We start from the raw sequence: 19,220 nt of genomic DNA, 5'->3' as shown, positions 1-19,220 counted from the left end.
ACTCCCAGCACCAAAGGAACGCGGCACAGTTGGAGGCATCGTCTTTCTGCCCAGACATGCCAAAACCTTCCCCTCGGTGGGCATAAAAATACCTCATTCGCTATTTTGAAGAAAAGGAAGGGAGTTATCCCCAGTGTCATGGGCAACATTTACCCTCATTCTTGTGGGGAGGTAGGAGGTTTTGTCAGCCGACTGGAGAGCCAATGAAGGACCCTGACTGCCTCTTGTAGAGAAGGCTTGTTAAGTCTAACCTCAATCAGGCATCGGCAAGGACACTGAGGGGGCCTTGGCATGGAATTAAGGACCTGAGAGTGGAGGTCAGCAACAACTGGCAACCAACCAGAGGGATCTCCCCACATCACATGACTGATAAGGAGTTTTTTTATTCACTTGTTGGATGTGTGCATCACTAGCTAGGCCCAGCATTTATTGCCCGTTCCCTAGTTTCCCTTGACAGGCTCATGGTGAGCTGCCTTCTTGAACCACTGCAACTCATCTGCTCGTATTTGGACCCACAATGCAGTTAGTGAGAGAATTCCAGGGTTTTGACCCAGCGACACTGACGGAACGGTGATATTTTTCCAAGTTAGGATGGTGAGCAGCTTTGGGGAGATCTTGCAGGGGGTGGGGTTCCCAGGTATCTGCTGCCTTTGTCATTCTAGATGGAAGTGGTTGTGGGTTTGGAAGGTGCTGTGTGAAGATGTTTGGTGAATTTCTGCAGTGCATCATTTCTGCTGCCTCTGATGTTGCAACAGCCAGAAACTGCAACCTGGAGTGGGCGGATTGTCTTCTGAGGGAAGATTGGACAGTCCAGGCTTGTATTCACTGGAGTCCAGAAGAGTAAGAGACAACGTGATTGAAAAGTATGGGATACTGAGGGGTCCTGACAGGGTTCGTGTGGAGACAATGTTTCCTTCTGCCTGAGAATATGGAACTGCGGGGGGGGGGTGAGGGAAGGTCAGTGTTTCAATATAAGGCTTGGCCTATTTAGGACACAGATGGGCAGAAATGTCTACTCTAAGAGTTCGGAAGCTTTGGGTCTCTTTCAAAGGCAGTGGAAGCACAACCTTTGAATATTTTTCAGGCAGCAGTAGATGACTTCTTGATGACTAAGGGGGTGAGAGGTTATTGGGTGGAATTGGGGAATGAGGAGTGAGCAGATCAGCCAGGCTCTGATTGGATGGTGGAGCAGACTCAAGGGCTAAATGGCCTATTCTAGCCTCTGATTTGTACCAAGCTCAGGATGCACCGTCAGGATTTGCAGCTTGACGGTCAGTTATCAATTAACTGGCAGAACTGTGATGAGACAGAGATATAGATGAACTGAATTTAACAACAGCCCCCAAACCCACTGACTCCCCAGTGATTAAATTCAGCATGGATCTTGAATTGAGCCAAAACAAATCTGTCAACTGAGTCAGGACTGACTGGAGCAGCTTCCTGCTCTTACACTGCTGGAGGTAGAGAGTGCCCCCCCACCCCCCGCCATCTTCATGGGACGGACAAGTTACATTGCAACAAAAAGAATCACTGCCAGTCTTTTATCATGTACATCACACTCGTAAGAAAGCTATCAGCTCTACAAGGTCATTCTGCCCATCATCCTTGTGCTCACTGGCTGCTGATCCTGCAACACCTCAACTTTAATAACATCCACCTTGTGTTCATATCTCTGCTCGCGTCACCCTGCAGTTCTGTCACCTCTTTCAGCCACATTATTCTCCAAGATTTCTGCAGCCATCCAATTCTGCTCTCCTGCTAAGTTCTGATTTCAAACATTTCATCATTCGTGGCCATACCTTTGGTTGGAAATCTGATCATCGACCTCTATTGCTCTGTGTTATGACATGGTGGTAATCCCTTCTTTAATTAAACCAAACACACGGAAAAGCTCACCTCGCCTCGTAATCTGTTAAAGTATGAATGACAGAGAACTCCCCAAATTCCACTATTTAAAGAAAAACATCAATTTTATTCTTTAACTCTAAAAGTGAACATGAAACAACAACTATTTACAACTCTAAGCCTCCTTTTTCTTAAAGGTCTGTTATCTACCTCCAACTCTATAACAATATACTGTTCCAATTAAAGCCCCTATTAAAATTACATGCACTGAACTTTCAAAAACTAGACAATGGCTATCGTCATTGGCGTCTGTCTTCTTTCAGCTGCGGATCTCCCTGGGTCATCTTTAGTCTTTTGTTGCAAAGATGTTTCATATGAAAAAGGTACCTTTGATAGAGAGGGTTTCGAATGGCAGTATCTTTCCAGATGGCAGGTTGCTCTGTCTCTGGCTAACTCTCAAAATCCGGTTTATTTACACCCCAAATATCGAATCGTCTCATTGGTTTGATGTTGTCAAAATAGCAAAATTCAAATTTGATTGGGTTTTAGTATCCCATAATTTATACTGATTAGTTAAATACAAACGGTTGTGAAAACAGCTACTTGTTACATATTTTCAAGTTTCCAGTACACTCTGAGACTGCTAGTCAGTCACAAGACAAGTGCCTACAACCTCTCAGTACAAAACATCTTTCACTCCCTCTTAAACGAACAGTACATGCCTGCAACATCATAACACTCTGCTGCTTATTAGCTAACCTCTCCATGGGAATGTAGACAGTTCTGACATTTATAGCCCCTCTCTAATTGCATTTGAACTGAGACCACTTCAGAGGCAGTGTCCCTACCTCTGCCCCAGGAGACCTCGATTCAAATCTCACTAGCTCCAGAGTTGTGTATTAACTTCTCTGAACAGGCTGACTTAAAAAGGAAGTTAACCACATTGCAGTGGATCTGGAGTCACATGTAGGCCAGACGAGATAAGGATGACTGATTTCCTTCTCTGAAGAGCATTCCTGAACCAGATGGGTTTTTATAATGATTGATGATAGTTAACGTTGTTGAGTCCAAAATTAGTCATCACCAGTTACCCTCAGGGGAATTCACACCCATGGCCCCAGGACACTGGCCAATACTTTAGGACTTCTATATCACTCTCTCTCCCCATATTCTCTCATGTGCTTCAGTAGCAAATTTTTGTCTGATAGTGCCTCCATGAAGCACCTTGGGGTTTCTTTTACTTTATTGAAGGTGCTATACAAATGCAAGTTGCAATTGATGTTGCGAGGCATCACATGATGGGAGAGAGAAGCAGAGAGGTTTGCGAAAAGCACTCCATAGTTTTGGGTCCCAGGCAAACATCGGCACAGCCACCAATGGAGAGAGTTTGAGGCAGATGTTGTAGGTGATGGAAAGGTTGGATGCATAAGTGTCCAGCATCAGAAGTATTCAGGGATCTCAGGGAGTCGTAAAGCTGGAGGATATCACAGGGATGAGAACAGGTGAAGCCAGGGGTGAGCTGAAATTGTGTGAGAATTTTATCACACAGAGCCCTGAGAACTATTCCCTTATCAGCACCAATTCTCTGCACTTCCTTCATATCCTTTCATGCCTTTATTTCATAATTAGTGGTCACCCCCTCTAAAGGACGACCACCATTTAAGGTCTCATTTTTATTGCAGGCTCTCCAAGTTGCGCCACAAACACACGAGGTGCAAGAGGAGGCCACTCAGCCCTTCCAGCCTGCCCCACCATTCAATAAAGTCATGGCCAATCTGATCTTAATTTCAGCTCGACATTCCCCCTCCACCAACCTGCTCTGCCACTACACCCACCAACCCGACAATCACCACCACCACTGGGTAATGTCATTACAGCTGCAGGGAGCTCGACAGCTCCTCCCCACCCTGACCCATCACCGTCACGTTTCTGTGGGCCACAGACATCGACTTGCCAAAGTGAAAGGAGAGACAGGTGCCGTCCCATCGCATAAAGACCGGCAGCGATGGGCAGGAGTTGAGTGCACCAGCAGGAACCAGATGTGATAGTCTACTGATGGGATTGTGGCAAAATCAGTATTGAAGGCCCCTATCTGCACAGACTGGTCCAATATACATCCAAGGCCAAGTGGAGACTATTGCAAGTATTCTTGTCTCTCTTTAGGTAAGGATGTTGTCGCTGAATTAGCTTTTCTTTGGCATTGTGTAGCTTTCGCTTTATTGCCCTGGTGCAATCCTGGTTACAAAGGCCCAACAACGTCTCTTCTTCCTCAGGCAGCTGAGGAAATTTTGCATGATGGCGAATACCCTTGCCAACTTTTATAGGTGCACCATCGAGAGCATTCTGTCTGGATGTATCACTATTTGGTATGGCAACTGTACCATTCAAGATCACCGACGGCTACAGAGAGTGGTGAACTCGGCCTGGACTCAAAGGCCAACCTCCCATCTATAGAATCCATCTACCAGGCCCGCTGTCAAGGAAAGGCCGCCAACATTCTCAAAGATCCATCCCACCCTGGCAATGTTTTTCTACAACCTCTACCATCGGGGAGAAGGTACAGAAGCCTGAACACACACACCAGCCGGTTTCATAACAGTTTCTACCCTGCTGTTGTTAGAATACTGAATGGACTCACAAACTCTTAACATTCGCCTGTACCTGTGTTTTTGTTTTTGCCACTGTTTATCTATTATTTACTTATGTATGCAACTTAACTCTGTGACCTGCCTGTATTGCTCGCAGGACAAAGTTTTATACTGTGCCTTGGTACACGTGACAATAACTTCAATTCAATTCAATTCCTTCGCCACTTGAATTGTGTGAACTATTTCTGTTTTGGTGTTCCCTCAAACATGTACACACGCACTCATTAAAAATGGATTCATTAGGCAACCTATAAAAAAAAGTTTAAAAAAAGGAAAAATTTGCAGAGCTGTGGGCAAGGGTCAGGGAGTGAGGCATGGTGAGAATGAGGGCCAGAATGTTCAGGAGAAATGTTAGGAAGCACTTCCACACACAAAGTGGGATAGCTATTTGGAGCTCTATTCCACTAATGGCGTTAGATGCTGGATGAGTTGTTAAATCTGAGATAGATAATTTATTGTTATGCAAAAGTAATAAGAAATATGAGCTAAAGGCAGGTAGTTAGAGGTAGTGATGATCTCACTGAATGGTGGAACAGGCTCAAGGGGCTGAAGGGCCTACTCCTGTTTCTATGTTCCTAAATGGTTTGCCCGTTAAAGGCGGCAGTGCTGGTACAATGGACCCAAAAAGGCTCTTTCTGCACTCTGATGCTGCATTCCGTGGTTTCATAACTAGCAGAGAGCTTTCCTAGTTCCTCCCAACAAGGTGTCCCTCAGCTAGATTGATCAAAACTGATTCACCACCCACAGCTGAAGGTCCCCTCAGTGGGGAATAGTTACTGTCTCTATCTCAGTCATCCTTCAATCACCATGCTACTAGTGGAGTGGAATCATTCGCATATTAGCTCAGTAATGGGCTCTTTCAGCTCTCTCTGACCCATGCAGGCCAGCTGGAAGAGATAGACAGCTCTTAATCTTGCCGCTCACCCAGATCACTCCTTCACGCATCACGACCTGGCATTGGAACCCGAACTGTTTGGTGCAGAGTGTGGGGATACACTGCTCACTGATGAACAAACTTTAGAACTACACAGAGGAATCATCCTTGTGCATCCCAGTGTGGGACCATCAAACAATGACACTGCAAGGCTACCTGAAGTAGAAAGCGCCCCCTCCCCAACAGTGACAATCATCACCTGAAAAGAACCCAAAACACAGGAACCCAACTGCAACTCCTGTGATTGAGATACACTGGTAAAGACAGTGCTGCGGAAGAAGGGCCTGTGCCCGAAACGTCGAATCTCCTGTTCCCTGGATGCTGCCTGACCTGCTGTGCTGTTCCAGCAATAAAGTTTCAACTTTGATCTCCAGCATCTGCAGACCTCACTTTCTCCTCAAAGACAGTGCTGCGTAATAATCCAAGTATTATTAAAGGCTTCAGAAAACATGCATAGTTTATTTTATATTTATTTTCTATATATAATATATATAAAATAATATCTCTGGCATAAAATATAGAGTCCTGAAATCAGACTTCTGTTTGCTGACAGGTTTGGCTGCACGCTTGTTCTCTATGCCTGGGAATATCTTGCGATTCTGTCTCTAAATTCCATTGCTATTGGTTCAGTTGCTTCACTCAGCCTTCTTGTTTCCCATTTTAAAAGTGGGATACTGTTTTCCCTCCTTACTACTATTGTTATTAGCCTTCAAACCTCTCACTATCTCTTTTGGTGGGCCCAGACATGAAGAGCCTGCCTGTAGAAGGACAAAAAGAGCACAATTTGAGTCTACAAGCACGCAACGTTCTGTTTCTTTCTCTAACATATTTACAATGCTAAATTGTCAATAATTCAACACTTAACTGGTTCAGTAGCTTTGTCAGTTTGAAGTAAACCTGTGGACTCCTCTTTAAATTGTTGGGTATTTGTATTGAGTTTGAGGATTTCTTGTGAACACAGTTAAAGGACGAAACAATAAAGTTCTCTTTCCATTATTGCCTCACCTTTGGTCTAACATGGGGAAGTGAATCAAATAGTCCCATAATCACTTCTCATCATGGTATTAAAACCCGGGGCTAAATGATTGGTTTCTGTGGTGTTGCTTAAACAGTGGCCTTTTTTTCAGTTAGATCCACAAATCAGCCTTCATTGACATGAGAGTCAGAGCAGTTTTCTATTTAATTTAACCTGTTATTCCTAATGAACCTGTTCAGCGATGTTATTACGCACCTTGGGAGCAGGAGAGACCTGAACATGGGCCTCCCACACCAGGGGTAGGGACACTACCACTGTGCCATGAGAGAGCCCCATCAGAATATACAGTTCAGCAGTGCCTTTAGATTACACTCCTACAGTATGGAAACAGGCCCATTGGCACAACAAATCCATACCAACCCTCCAAAGACCCATTCCCCTACCCTTTATTTACCCCTGACTAATGCTATGGGCAATTTAGCATGGCCAATTCACCTAAGCTGCATGTTTTTGGATTGTGGGCACCCAGAGGAAACCCACACATACACAGGGAGAATGTGCAAACTCCACACAGTCACCCGAGGCTGGAATCGAACGCAGGAACCTGGCGCTGTGAGGCAGCAGTACTAACCACTGTGCCACCACGAAGCCCAGGTGCTGCACTGTCTCTCTCCAATGCAGCACATCAGAGGTGCAGGGTGTGTTGTAAATTTAAGCACATCCCAAGCCCCATGGTGACTAGACTGGAAGGAGTAGGGGTCAGAGGGCCTGTGGCCTCACAACCAGTTTTTATTAATTTTTTCATGGGATGACATCCCTAATTGTCCTCGAGAGCAGTTACGAGACACCCATATTGCTGTAGGTCTGGAGTCACATGTCGGCTAGACCAGGTAAGGGTAACCCATAGAAGGCTGGAGTAACACAGCAAGCCAGGCAGTATCAAGAGGTGAAGAAGTTGACCTTTTGGGTGTAACCCTTCCTCACGAGTGGGGGTGGGTGTGGGGGAGCTGCAGGTAAAGGGGGTGGCAGGGGCAGGGTTGTGAGGTGGTGATAGGTGAAGACAGGTAGAGGGTACGACCCTGTTGGTCAATGGGAAGAATGAATCCGGGAGGTGGCAGGGAGCATTGAGAGGGAGGGAGAGGGGCTGGGAAGGATGTTGGTGGATGGGGAGGAAGGTTATTTGAAACTGGGGAATTCAATGTTGAATCCTCTGGGCTGTAGGCTGCTCAGGCGGAAGATGAGGTTCTTTTCCTTCAATTTGCGGTGTGGTTCATTGTGGCAATGGAGGAAGCCAAGAATGGTCATGTCAGAAAGGAAGTGGGGGATGCGGGGGAGGGTTGAAATGGGCAGTGACCGGGAGGTCCGGTTGGCCCCAGAAAGTAAGGGCAGTAGATTTCCTTCCCTAAAGTGAACCAGATGGTGTTTTACAACAATCCATGATAGCCACAGCATGGAGACTAGCTTTATATTCTGGATTTATTAATTGAATTTAAATTCCACTAATTGCCAAGGTGGAATTAGAACCCATACACCCACAGGCTTGAGCCTCTGAATTCCTAGACCAGTGTCAGAAGTCACACGATGCCAGGTTATAGTCCAACAGGTTTAGGTGAAGCCACAAACTTTCAGAGCACTGCTCATTCGTCAGGTGAAGTGATAAAGGAGCATCACTCCGAAGGTTTGTGATTTCAAATAAACCTGTTGGATTATAACCTGGTATCGTGTGACTTCTGACTTTGTCCGCCCCAGTCCCACATTGGCACGTCCAGTCCTTGACCACACCAACCCCCAAGAGTCTGGTAGTCAGGTCTTCCATGTCTAGACAAACTCAGAGAAAGTACTTGATGATTACAGTCTGGGCTGTTTGAAATTTGTCAGCCTGGAGATTTGAATAGTGCCTTTAGTAAGGCATGTTGCTTCACTGATTGAGCCAGTGAGGTCATGGATCAATGAGAAGGATTGAGCCTTCTTATTCTGTCCTCAGGGGCTCTGTCTACGCATCTGTGTGACCCCCAAAGACAAAAGTTTGGGTACCTCTATCCTAGTAGATTTGCTGTAATTGCATAATTGTTGGCCAATCAATCACTCGCGGAAAAGACCCTAAAGGTTGGATGAGAAAACAGACATCAGCAGTAAATCAACTCAAATGGAAATAGCCTTGGTACTTATAAGTGCAGGCAGATTTGAAAGTACAGGTTGACAAGACATAGCTTGTAAAATGAAACTATGACAATTTCAGGTTTCAACACAAGATGAACATAAGCATATTGGTCAGAGGTCCCAATAAAACCTTAAGATCTAGTTTAGTGCTCAGTATTTGTCTCTAGTGCAGCATAAGGGCATTACTGAGGCTTTAGGCTACCTCAGGGTTTGATGTTTGGTGTGAGGGAAGACAGATATAATGAAATGCTCATTAGTCTTTGTAGTAATTGTCACCAGCAGCTCCCCCACATTGATGGGAATGGCCGGGTAAGCCCTGGACTCGGTTAAATGTCGAGTCTGCAGGTCCTTTCAAGGGTGCAAAGTTCTTAATCATTATGGACACCCACTCAAAGTGGTCAGAAGTGCATCAAGTTCATTCAGAAAACTCAGGGATGATGACTGAGAAGCTGTAAGCATCATTGGCAATACGCAGACTCCTGCAAGTATTGATCATGGACAGTGGGATGTCATTTACTGGCACGGAGTTTGAATATTTCCTGAAGTCAAATGGGATTCTGCAGGTAAGAACAGCTCCATACCATCCATCATGGAAAGAGCAGAACAAATTTGGAACGCAAGCTTAAAGAAGCAGCCTTACAACGTCAATTGATACCAAACCGTCCTGGTTCCTGTTGGATTATAGGACCACTCCGCGCACAACAACAAGGATAGCTCCAGCAGAGTTCCTGATGGGGAGAAGGCTCTGCAGCAGGTAAACCTGACCTTCCTGGATCTGGGCCAAAGGATAAAACGGCAGCAGGAACACCAACACTGGCCATATGCCTCCTCTAAGTGAGAGAGACAATTTGAGTTCAGGGGACTGACTCTGAGCTGGCTGGCTGCAGCCAGTGTATCATGCACAATTCATCAAGGGACACCAGCCTCTGTGCAGTTATTTCAGTTCGGATCTTGTTTTTTAATCAAAGCTATGCACTTGACGGCCTGTGTGGATGCAGTGTGCTGAGGAGTAATGGAGTGAAGGTGAAGGGTTCCTCAGGGTGGTATCCTTGGCCCAACCGTCTTCACTGTTGAGTCATGGAGTGACATTAATGCACAGAAGGAGGCCATGCATCTGTAGGGTCATGACGTGAGCAATAGCCCATCAGCTCTGAGCACCTTAACTGGAATCGAATCAGGACCGGACTGTTTTGTTGTTTTTCATCCATTTAATCTCCCAGCCATGATGGCCCACCACAGGGACCTAGGGTGGAACAGCTGCCAATGTGGATTCACAGTTGAGGAGTTTGTTTTCATTGATTTGTGGCATCACCAGCATTTATTATCCGTACCAAGTTGCTGGAAATGTTCTTTCCGGATTGGATGGATGGAAGAAAAATGCTGTCCTGGGAACAAAAGATACTTTGTCCATTTGCCCTTGGTCTAATGAGGCACTGGTGGCATCACTTTGTTAACCCTGTCCCTGGTGGCAATAATGCTCAGACTCAATGGTCCAGGTCTAGTACAGCCATCTTCATTTGACTCCACCATTCTGAGACTGAGTTGGGCATGTGAAGATTTTCTAGATTTCCCACGAGATAACTTTAGGATTCCTTGATTCTATCATGATGTGGAGGTGCCGGTGTTGGCGGTGTCATCTGATGCAGCACATCATAAGTCCTGTATCAGACGACAAAACCAACATTGCGGATATGAGAGTGACTGTAGCTCTTGTCTTTCCAGCAGGAGGCATAAACACTCAGTTGTTTCCTTTATCTCACCCTCCCCAATTCTCCTTTCTAGAAGTGGCTGTGAAGATGATCCATGAGTGCTCTAACATTGCAAGTTGCAAACTGCAGAGTCTGATCATGAGGGTGGTGATCCTGCAGGTGGGTCTCCACAGCCAAGAATAAGTGGAATGGCTGATATTTAGGGCAGTTCAGGGGAGTGCAGGTAATCCTGAAGACCACTGTTCAGTCACAGATGTTGCTGCCCAAAGATTACTCTGTCCTGTACAGCACCCAACGAGCCTCACATATCTGCTGCCTGTATCCAGAATCTTGACTGGGGGATGCCCACGTCCACAGCAATGTCCCCATCACTAATCCTTCATTGTCACACAACCTGGAGAAAGGACCTTGGGAGAAACCCTGACATGAGCACCTTGAGGTGTTGACATTGCCCACACATGGTGGGTTGATGGTCACGGACCAGGATGGTCAAGATTACCTTGGCCATTGCACCCTTCTCCCACCATTGCAGTTGCTGAGGTATACAGTCGTCCTTCGCATGTTCTGCCTCTTGCAGATGTTTTGGATTGCACCTTTGTCTGGTACTATCCCCCAACACAAGTGCCATGGATCACCCAAATCAGAATGGAGGAACACCCAGACACCATTGCTTAAAGCCTCATCGAAGAGCACAAACCTCTCCACGGCAACAAGGTAACATCCCACAGTGGGGTGTATGCCTTGGCAACAGAAGTCCATACTTAAATACTTCTTCAATATCTGCCTCTACCCTTTTGCAGGTATTGAGCTGCAGATTCTCACTTGAATTAAACAGCAGGGAGGTAGAGTTTAAGAGCAGGGAGGTGATGTTGAAACTGTATAAATCACTGGTTAGACAACAGCTAGAGTACTGTATGCAGTTCTAAAATCCACATTATAGGAGGGATGCGATTGCACTAGAGAGGATGCAGAGGAGATTGACCACGATGTTTCCTAAGTGGACACTCTGGGGTTGTTTTCCTTAGAGCATGGGTGATTGTGAGGGGATACGATTGAAATATATGAAATTACAAGGAAATGTTTCTTCCTGTCCTAATCCTGTACACCTCTGACAAATCTTCTCTTGATTTCATTTGCTTCAAGCAGAACAGCTAGATTTGTCCAACTAATCTTATGTTTAAGAACTCTCAGGCCTGGACCCATCCGGTAAATCTCCTCTGCACATTTTCAAGGATACTCACATTCTCACGAAAGAGTGGTGACCCAAACTGGACACATTCTTCAGTTGTGTTCCCAAAGGAATCAGAGCTTTGTATAGGTGTGGCATAACTTTCCTGCTTTTGGACCCAAGTTGCTCCAAGATCCCATATGGTTGCGCAGACCACTCTCTCAATATGTAACAAAACAGAAATTGCTGGAAAAGCTCAGCAGGTCTGCTAGCATCTGTGGAGAGAAATCAGGGTTAACGTTTCTGGTCCAGAACAGGGTCTGATGAGCTTTGCCAGCAATTTCTGTTTTTATTTCTGATTTACATCATCCACAACTCTTGTCACCTTGGAATCCATGAGACACCTGTGTCCCTGTACACTCTTAAAAATGTACCATTAGGAACATAGGAACAGGACTAGGCCATTCAGCCCCTCACACCTGCTCCTGCCTGTGTTGCCTTTCTTATGAAAATGTACCAACTCACACTGAGGAGGAGTCACTGGACCCAAAACATTAACTCTGATTTCTCTCCACAGATGTTGCCAGACCTGCTAAGCTTTTCCAGCAACCTCTGTTTTTGTTTCAACTCACATTTATCTATGTTAAATTCAATCTGACATGTCTGCCCATTCTGTTAATCTATTAACTTGCAAATGATTGGTATCATTCTCACTATTTTATCACTCCATCAACTTTATTGTGTTGCCAAGTTTCAAAATTTGACTTTGTGTTCCAAATATCTAACATATTAGTATGTGATCAAAACGTTGTTTGTGAACAGTGCAGGCTGACAGTTTGCTGTACTGAAGGAGTGCTGCATTGTTGGTACTGGGGGTTGTGGGGCAGTGCTGACTCTGAATGAGTGAAACATTAAAATGAGGGCTGTCCTGTCATCTCTGGTCATTCTGTTATCCAAAAGAAGGGTAGGGCAGCTCTCCTTGGTTTCCAGGCCAATACTAATCCCACAAGCAACATTACAAAGGAAACAATAACAAAAAAAAATCACACACAAAGAACTGTGGAGATCTGAAACAAACATCAGCAGAAATTGTTGGAGAAATTTGGCATCTGTGAAGAGAAAACAGAGTTAACATTTCCAATCCAGTGACTTCTTCAGTTCTCCAGCAATTTCTACTTTTGTTTGCTGTAAACAAACAGTTTTACTGATCATGACAACATTGCTGTTTGTGGGAGCTAGCTGTGTGCAAATTGGCTCCAAGGATTCCTATATTAAAACAGCAATGTCACTGCAAAGGGGCTTCATTTGTGTTACAACTTATAGAATCCCTGCAGTGTGGAAACAAGCCATTTGGTCTAACAAGTCCACACCAACTCTCCAAAGGGTAACCTACCCAGTCCTGTTCTCCTACATTTGCACCTAAGCACCCAACCTGCACAGCCCTGAACACTATGAACAATTCACATAACCTGCATATCTTTGGATTCTGGGAGGAAACCAGAGCACCCAGAGGTAACCTATGCAGACACGGGGAGAATGTGTAAACTCCACACAGACAGTTACCCGAGGGTAGAATCAAACCCAGGTCCCTGGCGCTATGAAGCAGCAGTGCTATGGTCAATGACCCTGTCCAGTGCAGGCATTGGAATACGTGTTAGCATCCAAGTCAGCTGAGAAACCCAAACAAAATGTCTATTGGTAGATGTTATTCCGTGATTGATCAGTGCTAATAACCACACTAACAATTTAAGATAACCAGTGAAACTTGTAACATGGCTCACTTCCACTTGGTACACGCCACATATTCACACACAGGCATCTGTTAGCTGCAAATGAAAAGCATATGTTCAAGTCTTGCGCCTGTTTTTGAATTACCCATAATTTTGTTGGGGGGAGGGGGGAGGTGGGGCAGGCTATATTTCTTCATTGCTTTCTTCAAAGCAATGCCCAAAATAATCAGAGTGGGCTTTCTGAATCAGCACCTGTTCCTCCCATATTGGTTATTGCGACCATTTGCAATTTGGCATTCTTGCATTTGTCCTGATGAGTGCAAGTTGAGAAAAAACATAGGCAAAGTGCCTCTCCTTTCATCAACGGGAGCTTTCTATAACTTACATCATAGCTAGTGTTTATTTCAGGAAGATCTCAGTAAATACGGGCAAACTGGGAAACTTACTGGATCGTTCTGGAGATTCATACTTCCTTTCTTTTCGAACATACATAAATTTTTTATCTCTTAGTTCCTCTTCATCGGTGTCTGAGCTGCAGCTGCTGTTACCGCTACTGCTGCTCTCGTCATATTTTCGTGAGTTCGGTTCCGTGGTCTCAGGCATTGAGAATAGCTGCTGCAGGACACAAAAGGAATTGCCCCTTTTAATCACAGAGGCTCCTTGATGCATACATAGTCAAACACCCACTTTTCTCTTCATTGCCATGGCTCACAGTTGCACACCAAGCAGGGAGAGTCACTGGATATACGGCCCACCCTCCATGCTCCCTGGGTTTCTGGGTTCAAATCAGTCACCTCGATTAGACACTTCCCCAGCAGGGCGAGGAGACCAGCCTGGCCAACAGCATCTCCATCACCCAATTCCCATGGTTGACAGAGCCACCGGTCAATGAGTTATGTCTTTAGTCCCAGCAGTGCCCATTGGGGGCTTTGGCTACTGCTGGGATTGTCCTTGCCCAGACGGAAAACAAGACACAGTTGAAAAAGAAGACGGTAATACTTGGGAGTGAACATACTGGTCATACTGGAGTATTATTCTGAGGTGTAGGAGAAACAAACAGACCAGTATATGTCATTTGCACTTCTTTTACTGTTTTTCTTTCCCTCTGGGCAATCCTCAACAAAGATGGCCGACACTGAATGGTGAGGTGAAAGTTCAGGAGAGGGAATGGCTCGGTTGTTTATCCAGAGACTTAAGTAATGTCTGGGGACCTGGGTTGAAATCCCACCAAGGCAGGTGGTAGAATTTGAATTCATTTAAAAAATAGTCTAATGATGACCATTGTTGATTGTTGGCAAAATCCACCTGGTTTACTAATGTCCTTTAGGGAAGGAAACGACCATCCTTATCTGGTCTGGTCTACATGTGACTCCAGACCCACAGCAATGTGGTTGACTCTTCACTGCCCTCTGGGCAATTCATGCTGGCCTAGCCAGCGACGCCCTTATCCCACTCAGGCAGTGGGGAGGAGAGGAAAGTAGAAACTGGGAAGGGGCTTTTCATGAACTCACAGAGCCTGTGAAGGAAGGATTCTTCTGCAAGTAGTCCCAGGGTGGGACCTGACAGGTTTCAAACTACGCACTGCCCACTACCTGAAGAATTGTGAAGTGAGGATAGGGTTGGGAGAGTGGTTGGAAGAGGGCCCTAGACACTCACTAATTCAGCAATGAAGGGCTTCAATGATCCATCAGTAGCTTGGCCTGGCCTCCCCTATGCTGGGAAGAGCTGTCCAAAAGATACTCATGGTATTTATGGCCCCATGTCCAGCTGCTAAATCCCCCTCAGGTGAGATTAAAATTCTACTTCTAGTGCTCCAACCATTGGTCATCAATTTGAATCACAGAATCAGTGCAGAAAGAGGCCGTTTGGCCCATCAGGTCTGTATCAACCTTCTGAATGCCAACTCTTCCCACCCTATCCCCATGACCCCACATTTTCCCATGGCTAGCCCACCTGGCCTGCATATCCCTGGACACTATGGGCAATTTAGCATGACCAATTCACCCTAGCCTGCACATCTTTAGAGTGTGGAAGGAAACCTGAGCCTCCAGAAGAAACCCATACAGACACGGGCAGTCATCCAAGGGTGAAATCAAACCCAGGTCCCAAGTACTGTGAGACAGCAGGGCTAACCACTGAGCCACTGTACTGTCCTGAGCATGCTGTAAGGTGCCTTGTTAGATTGAACACCTGCTGTCGCTGCACCTCAGTTGAGTCCATACCTTTGGCCCCCTCTGACGGGGTGATTTCCCCAGGAGCTTCTCATCGTCCACTTCACATTGCTCCAGGAGATCCAGGATGTCTTCCTCCTTTAAAAAGATCAAAACAAGCATTGAGTCAGTCAAGTCAGTCCCCTTAAGGAACTATGCTCAGACCTGCCTCTTAACATTTCCAAATCACCCTGGTCATCGCGCCCATCTCTGATAACACAGAAGATCAACAGGAGACAAAATTGGCTAGCCCAACCCCATCCCCACACCTCACCATTTCAACCTCAGCATCGCTCCGTTGTGAGAGCCCTCACATTTCATCCCATCATTCTGCAGACTATTCAAAAAGTGATTGCGACTGGAAAAGTGTGATCTGTTTAAAATGTACATTTAATGGATGCATTTTAAAAATATTCTTTCCTCCTCCTGACCAAACTGCAGGATTGAGTTTATTTTAATTACATTACTGTTAAAATTTAGTTTTTATATCCTTAAAGTTGTACTCCGTATTCAAGGCAGCTATTAAAGCCTACTGGTTAGGTTCAACTGGACACGATCCTCTCTGAGTTACGACATGTTAAAAACTGATGATAAAGACTAAGTTCAGACTACATAAAGATTGTTTGCTTAAAAGCTGTTAGAATATGGTTAATCCCAGGGAGATTCTTAGTTTTTTAGTCAGTTATGATTTACATGTCTAGTCAAATATTAATCTCCCGTTTAGTGTTTATTTTAATTCACATGATACGGGTGTCAACAGCTGGCCCAGCATTTATTGCCTGTCCCCAGTTGCCCCTTGAGAGGGTGGAAGTGAGCTGCTTTCTTGAACCGCTGCAGTCTATGTTCTGTAGATTGACCCACAATATCCTTAGGCAGGGAATTCCAGGATTCTGATCCAGTGACACTGAAGGAATGTAATATACTATCCAGGCAAGTGAGGAGTATTCCATCACACTCCTGACTTGTGCCTTGTAGATGGTGGACAGGCTTTGGGGAGTCAGGAGGTGAGTTACTCACTGCAGGATTCCCAGCCTCTGACCTGCTCTTGTACACACTGTGTTTATGTGGTGAATCCATTCAGTTTTTGGACAATGGTAAGTCCCAGGAATTTGATGATGGGAATTCAGTAGAGATATTTCTTCTCAATTCCTATTGACTCATTTTTGCTCTGGCTCTTTGATGCCATAGTTAGTCAAATGTGGTCTTGATTTAGAGGGTAGTCACTTTCACATCACCTCATCAATTCAGCACTTCTGTCTATGTTTGGACCCAAGGCTGTCACGAGATCAGGAGCCAAGTGACCCTCATTGAATCAAACACAGCATCAGTAGGCAGGTCATTCCTTGTAAGTGCTGCTTTGATGACCCCCTCCATAACTCTTCTGATGATCAAATGTCAGTTGATTGGACAGTAATTGGCCGGGTTGGATTTGTCCTATTTTTGGGTACAGGACATACCAGCGCAATTTTCCACAATGTTGAGTAGATGCCATTGCTGTGGCTGTACTGGAAAAGTTTGGCTAGGAGAGTGGCAAATTCTGGAGCACAACTCTTCAGTACTATAGCTGGAATGTTATCAGGGCCCAAAGGTTTTACAGTATGCAGAGTCTCCAACCATTTCTTAATTTCACATGGAGAGAATCAAAATAGCTAAAGACTTGTATCTGTGATGCTGAGAACTACTGGAGGAAGCCAAGGTAGGTCATCAACTTGGCACTTGTTGTAAATGTTTCAGCCTTATCTGTTGCACTGTTATGCTGGGCTCCCACGTCATTGTGGGTGGGGACATTTGTGGAGCCTCTCCAATGTGTTTTTCCAATTGTCCAACACCATTCGCATGATCACTGTTGATGGATAAACAACAAAGAAGTAAGAATCTGGAGCCCCTGAATAGCAAAGACCCAAACCAGACTCAGAGTGCCATTGTGAAGTGATAGTAAGTTAATGACTGACTAACCAATGGACTGAAAATATGTTTTATCTCATGTGGAACAGAGACACTAAGAACAGTGTGTAAAATAAGGATCTGTTCGGCACACACTATAGAATCCGAGAATCCTACAGTGTAGAAGCAGGCTATTCGGCCCATCGAGTTCTCACCGACTCTCTGAACAGCATCCATACCAGACCCAACCCCTATCCAATCCCTGTAAGCCTGCATTTCCCATGGCTAACCCAGCTAGCCTGCACATCCTTGGACAGTATGGGCAATTTCCCATGGCCAATCCACCTAACCTGCACATCTTTGGACCGTGGGAGGAAACCGGAGCACCAGGAGGAAACCCACGCAGACACAGGGAGAATGTGCAAACTCCACACAGACAGTCACTCGAGACTGGAATTGAACCCAGTTCCTGGCACTGACATCATCACCAGCAGGACAAACTACAATCAAGAGATAAAGAGCCCAGTCAAGCAGAGGCTAAGGACTGGTGTTCCATCAGCAACCTGATCACAGCCAAGTGCTAGAAAATGGGATTAGAATAGATAGGTGGATATTTTTGACTGGTGACAACAAGATAGGCCAAAGGGCCTTTTTTTTGTGCTGTAAATTTCTCTCTGACTGACCACAGCCCTTACCAAGCAACATGATTTTACACTTACTGTGGAAAAAGTAAAATCTCTGAAATTTGTGCAACACCTTCATATCTGTATTTTTCTTTTGTAAAAGTCAGAAGTCACACTACATCAGGTTACAGTCCAACAGATTCATTTGAAATCACAAGCTTTCAGAGCGCTGCTCTTTTGTCAGCTAACTTCACCAGATGAAGGAGTAGTGCTCGAGAAGCTTGTAATTTAAAATAACCCTGCTGGACTATAACCTGGTGTCGTGTGACTTCTGACTTTGTCCATCCCAACACCAGCACCTCCACATCAATTTTGTTATGTAGCTAGTCCTCACTGGATATCACTTTTAGAAAGCTCTTCCAACTTTATCTATACTCATCATTGACCTGAGTCTGACCATTAAATTAAATCAGATCGAACATAACCATTCACAAAGCAGCATTCTGCATACAATTGAATCGTTCGTTCCAATGTGTTCATCACTGGCTCCTTAAACATCTATTCAAACTGTACACAATATGTCCCATCATCTTGCCTCATACCTCACTCCCATTATATGTTGTTGGTCTTTGAACCTTGACTATAACATGCATCATTTACCAAGGAGATAAGATCTTTCTTGTCACATTCTTCAATTAACTTACGACGAGGCTGAAAAAAAATACCATTGTCGAAAGCAGCCTTCAAATTGCCTTCCACACTCATTGTGTTTGCACACATTACAGACCTCGCAGATTTATAAAACAAACTCTAATAGCTGTCAGGTTTCTTCTCTCTATTAGTCCTCTTTGCATTTATTTTTTGATTGCATCTCTAATAAAAATTAATGTGACAAAGCTACTCAAAGGCAGTATTTGTTTTTACTGTGAAAGGTTCTTTTCTGCAAGATGAGTGCGTGTCTCATACTCAGTGACCTAGTGTGTATCTGTCTGAAAGCAAGACGGTTACAGGCCAATACTCTCTGTGGCATTTCATCAGCAAGAGGGAAATCCAACTGCAGCCACAGTGATTTAGTCCCTCAAGGGATCTCCTCATCATTCCTTGTCTTGCTGGACTGGTAAAGAGATCAGTCCAACACAGTGACATCAGCCTAGAATCCAGTGCATATTATCTTCAAGATGCAGTGCAGAGACTCACAAAGACTCCTTCAGCAGAACCTTCCAAATTTTCAACATCTTGGAAGGACAAGAGCAGCAGATACAAGGGAACACCACCACGAGCAAGTTCCCCTACAAGCCACTTACCATCCTGGCTTGGAAAAATGTTGCCACTC

At 45.0% G+C, this 19,220-nt stretch overlaps 1 protein-coding gene across 1 annotated transcript in view; it reads right to left on the bottom strand.

The window, feature by feature from the left end:
* ttll7 (tubulin tyrosine ligase-like family, member 7) overlaps positions 1–19,220 on the bottom strand; it is a 331,613-nt gene that overhangs the window by 92,294 nt on the left and 220,099 nt on the right. Inside the window, exons 14-15 of the mRNA XM_087990253.1 lie at positions 15,393–15,479; positions 13,617–13,785 (exon numbers count right to left, since the gene is read on the bottom strand). Of these exons, the coding sequence (XP_087846379.1) occupies positions 13,617–13,785; positions 15,393–15,479 (256 nt within the window). The remainder of the gene's footprint in view (positions 1–13,616; positions 13,786–15,392; positions 15,480–19,220) is intronic.

Source organism: Chiloscyllium plagiosum, unplaced genomic scaffold, assembly GCF_037043375.1.
Source record: "Chiloscyllium plagiosum isolate Xiang-an unplaced genomic scaffold, Cpla_swu_hap1 HiC_scaffold_9, whole genome shotgun sequence".
NCBI classification, from domain to species: domain Eukaryota; kingdom Metazoa; phylum Chordata; class Chondrichthyes; order Orectolobiformes; family Hemiscylliidae; genus Chiloscyllium; species Chiloscyllium plagiosum.
The sequence above is the reverse complement of the archived record's forward strand: the minus strand, read 5'-3'. Positions and strand labels throughout refer to the sequence as shown.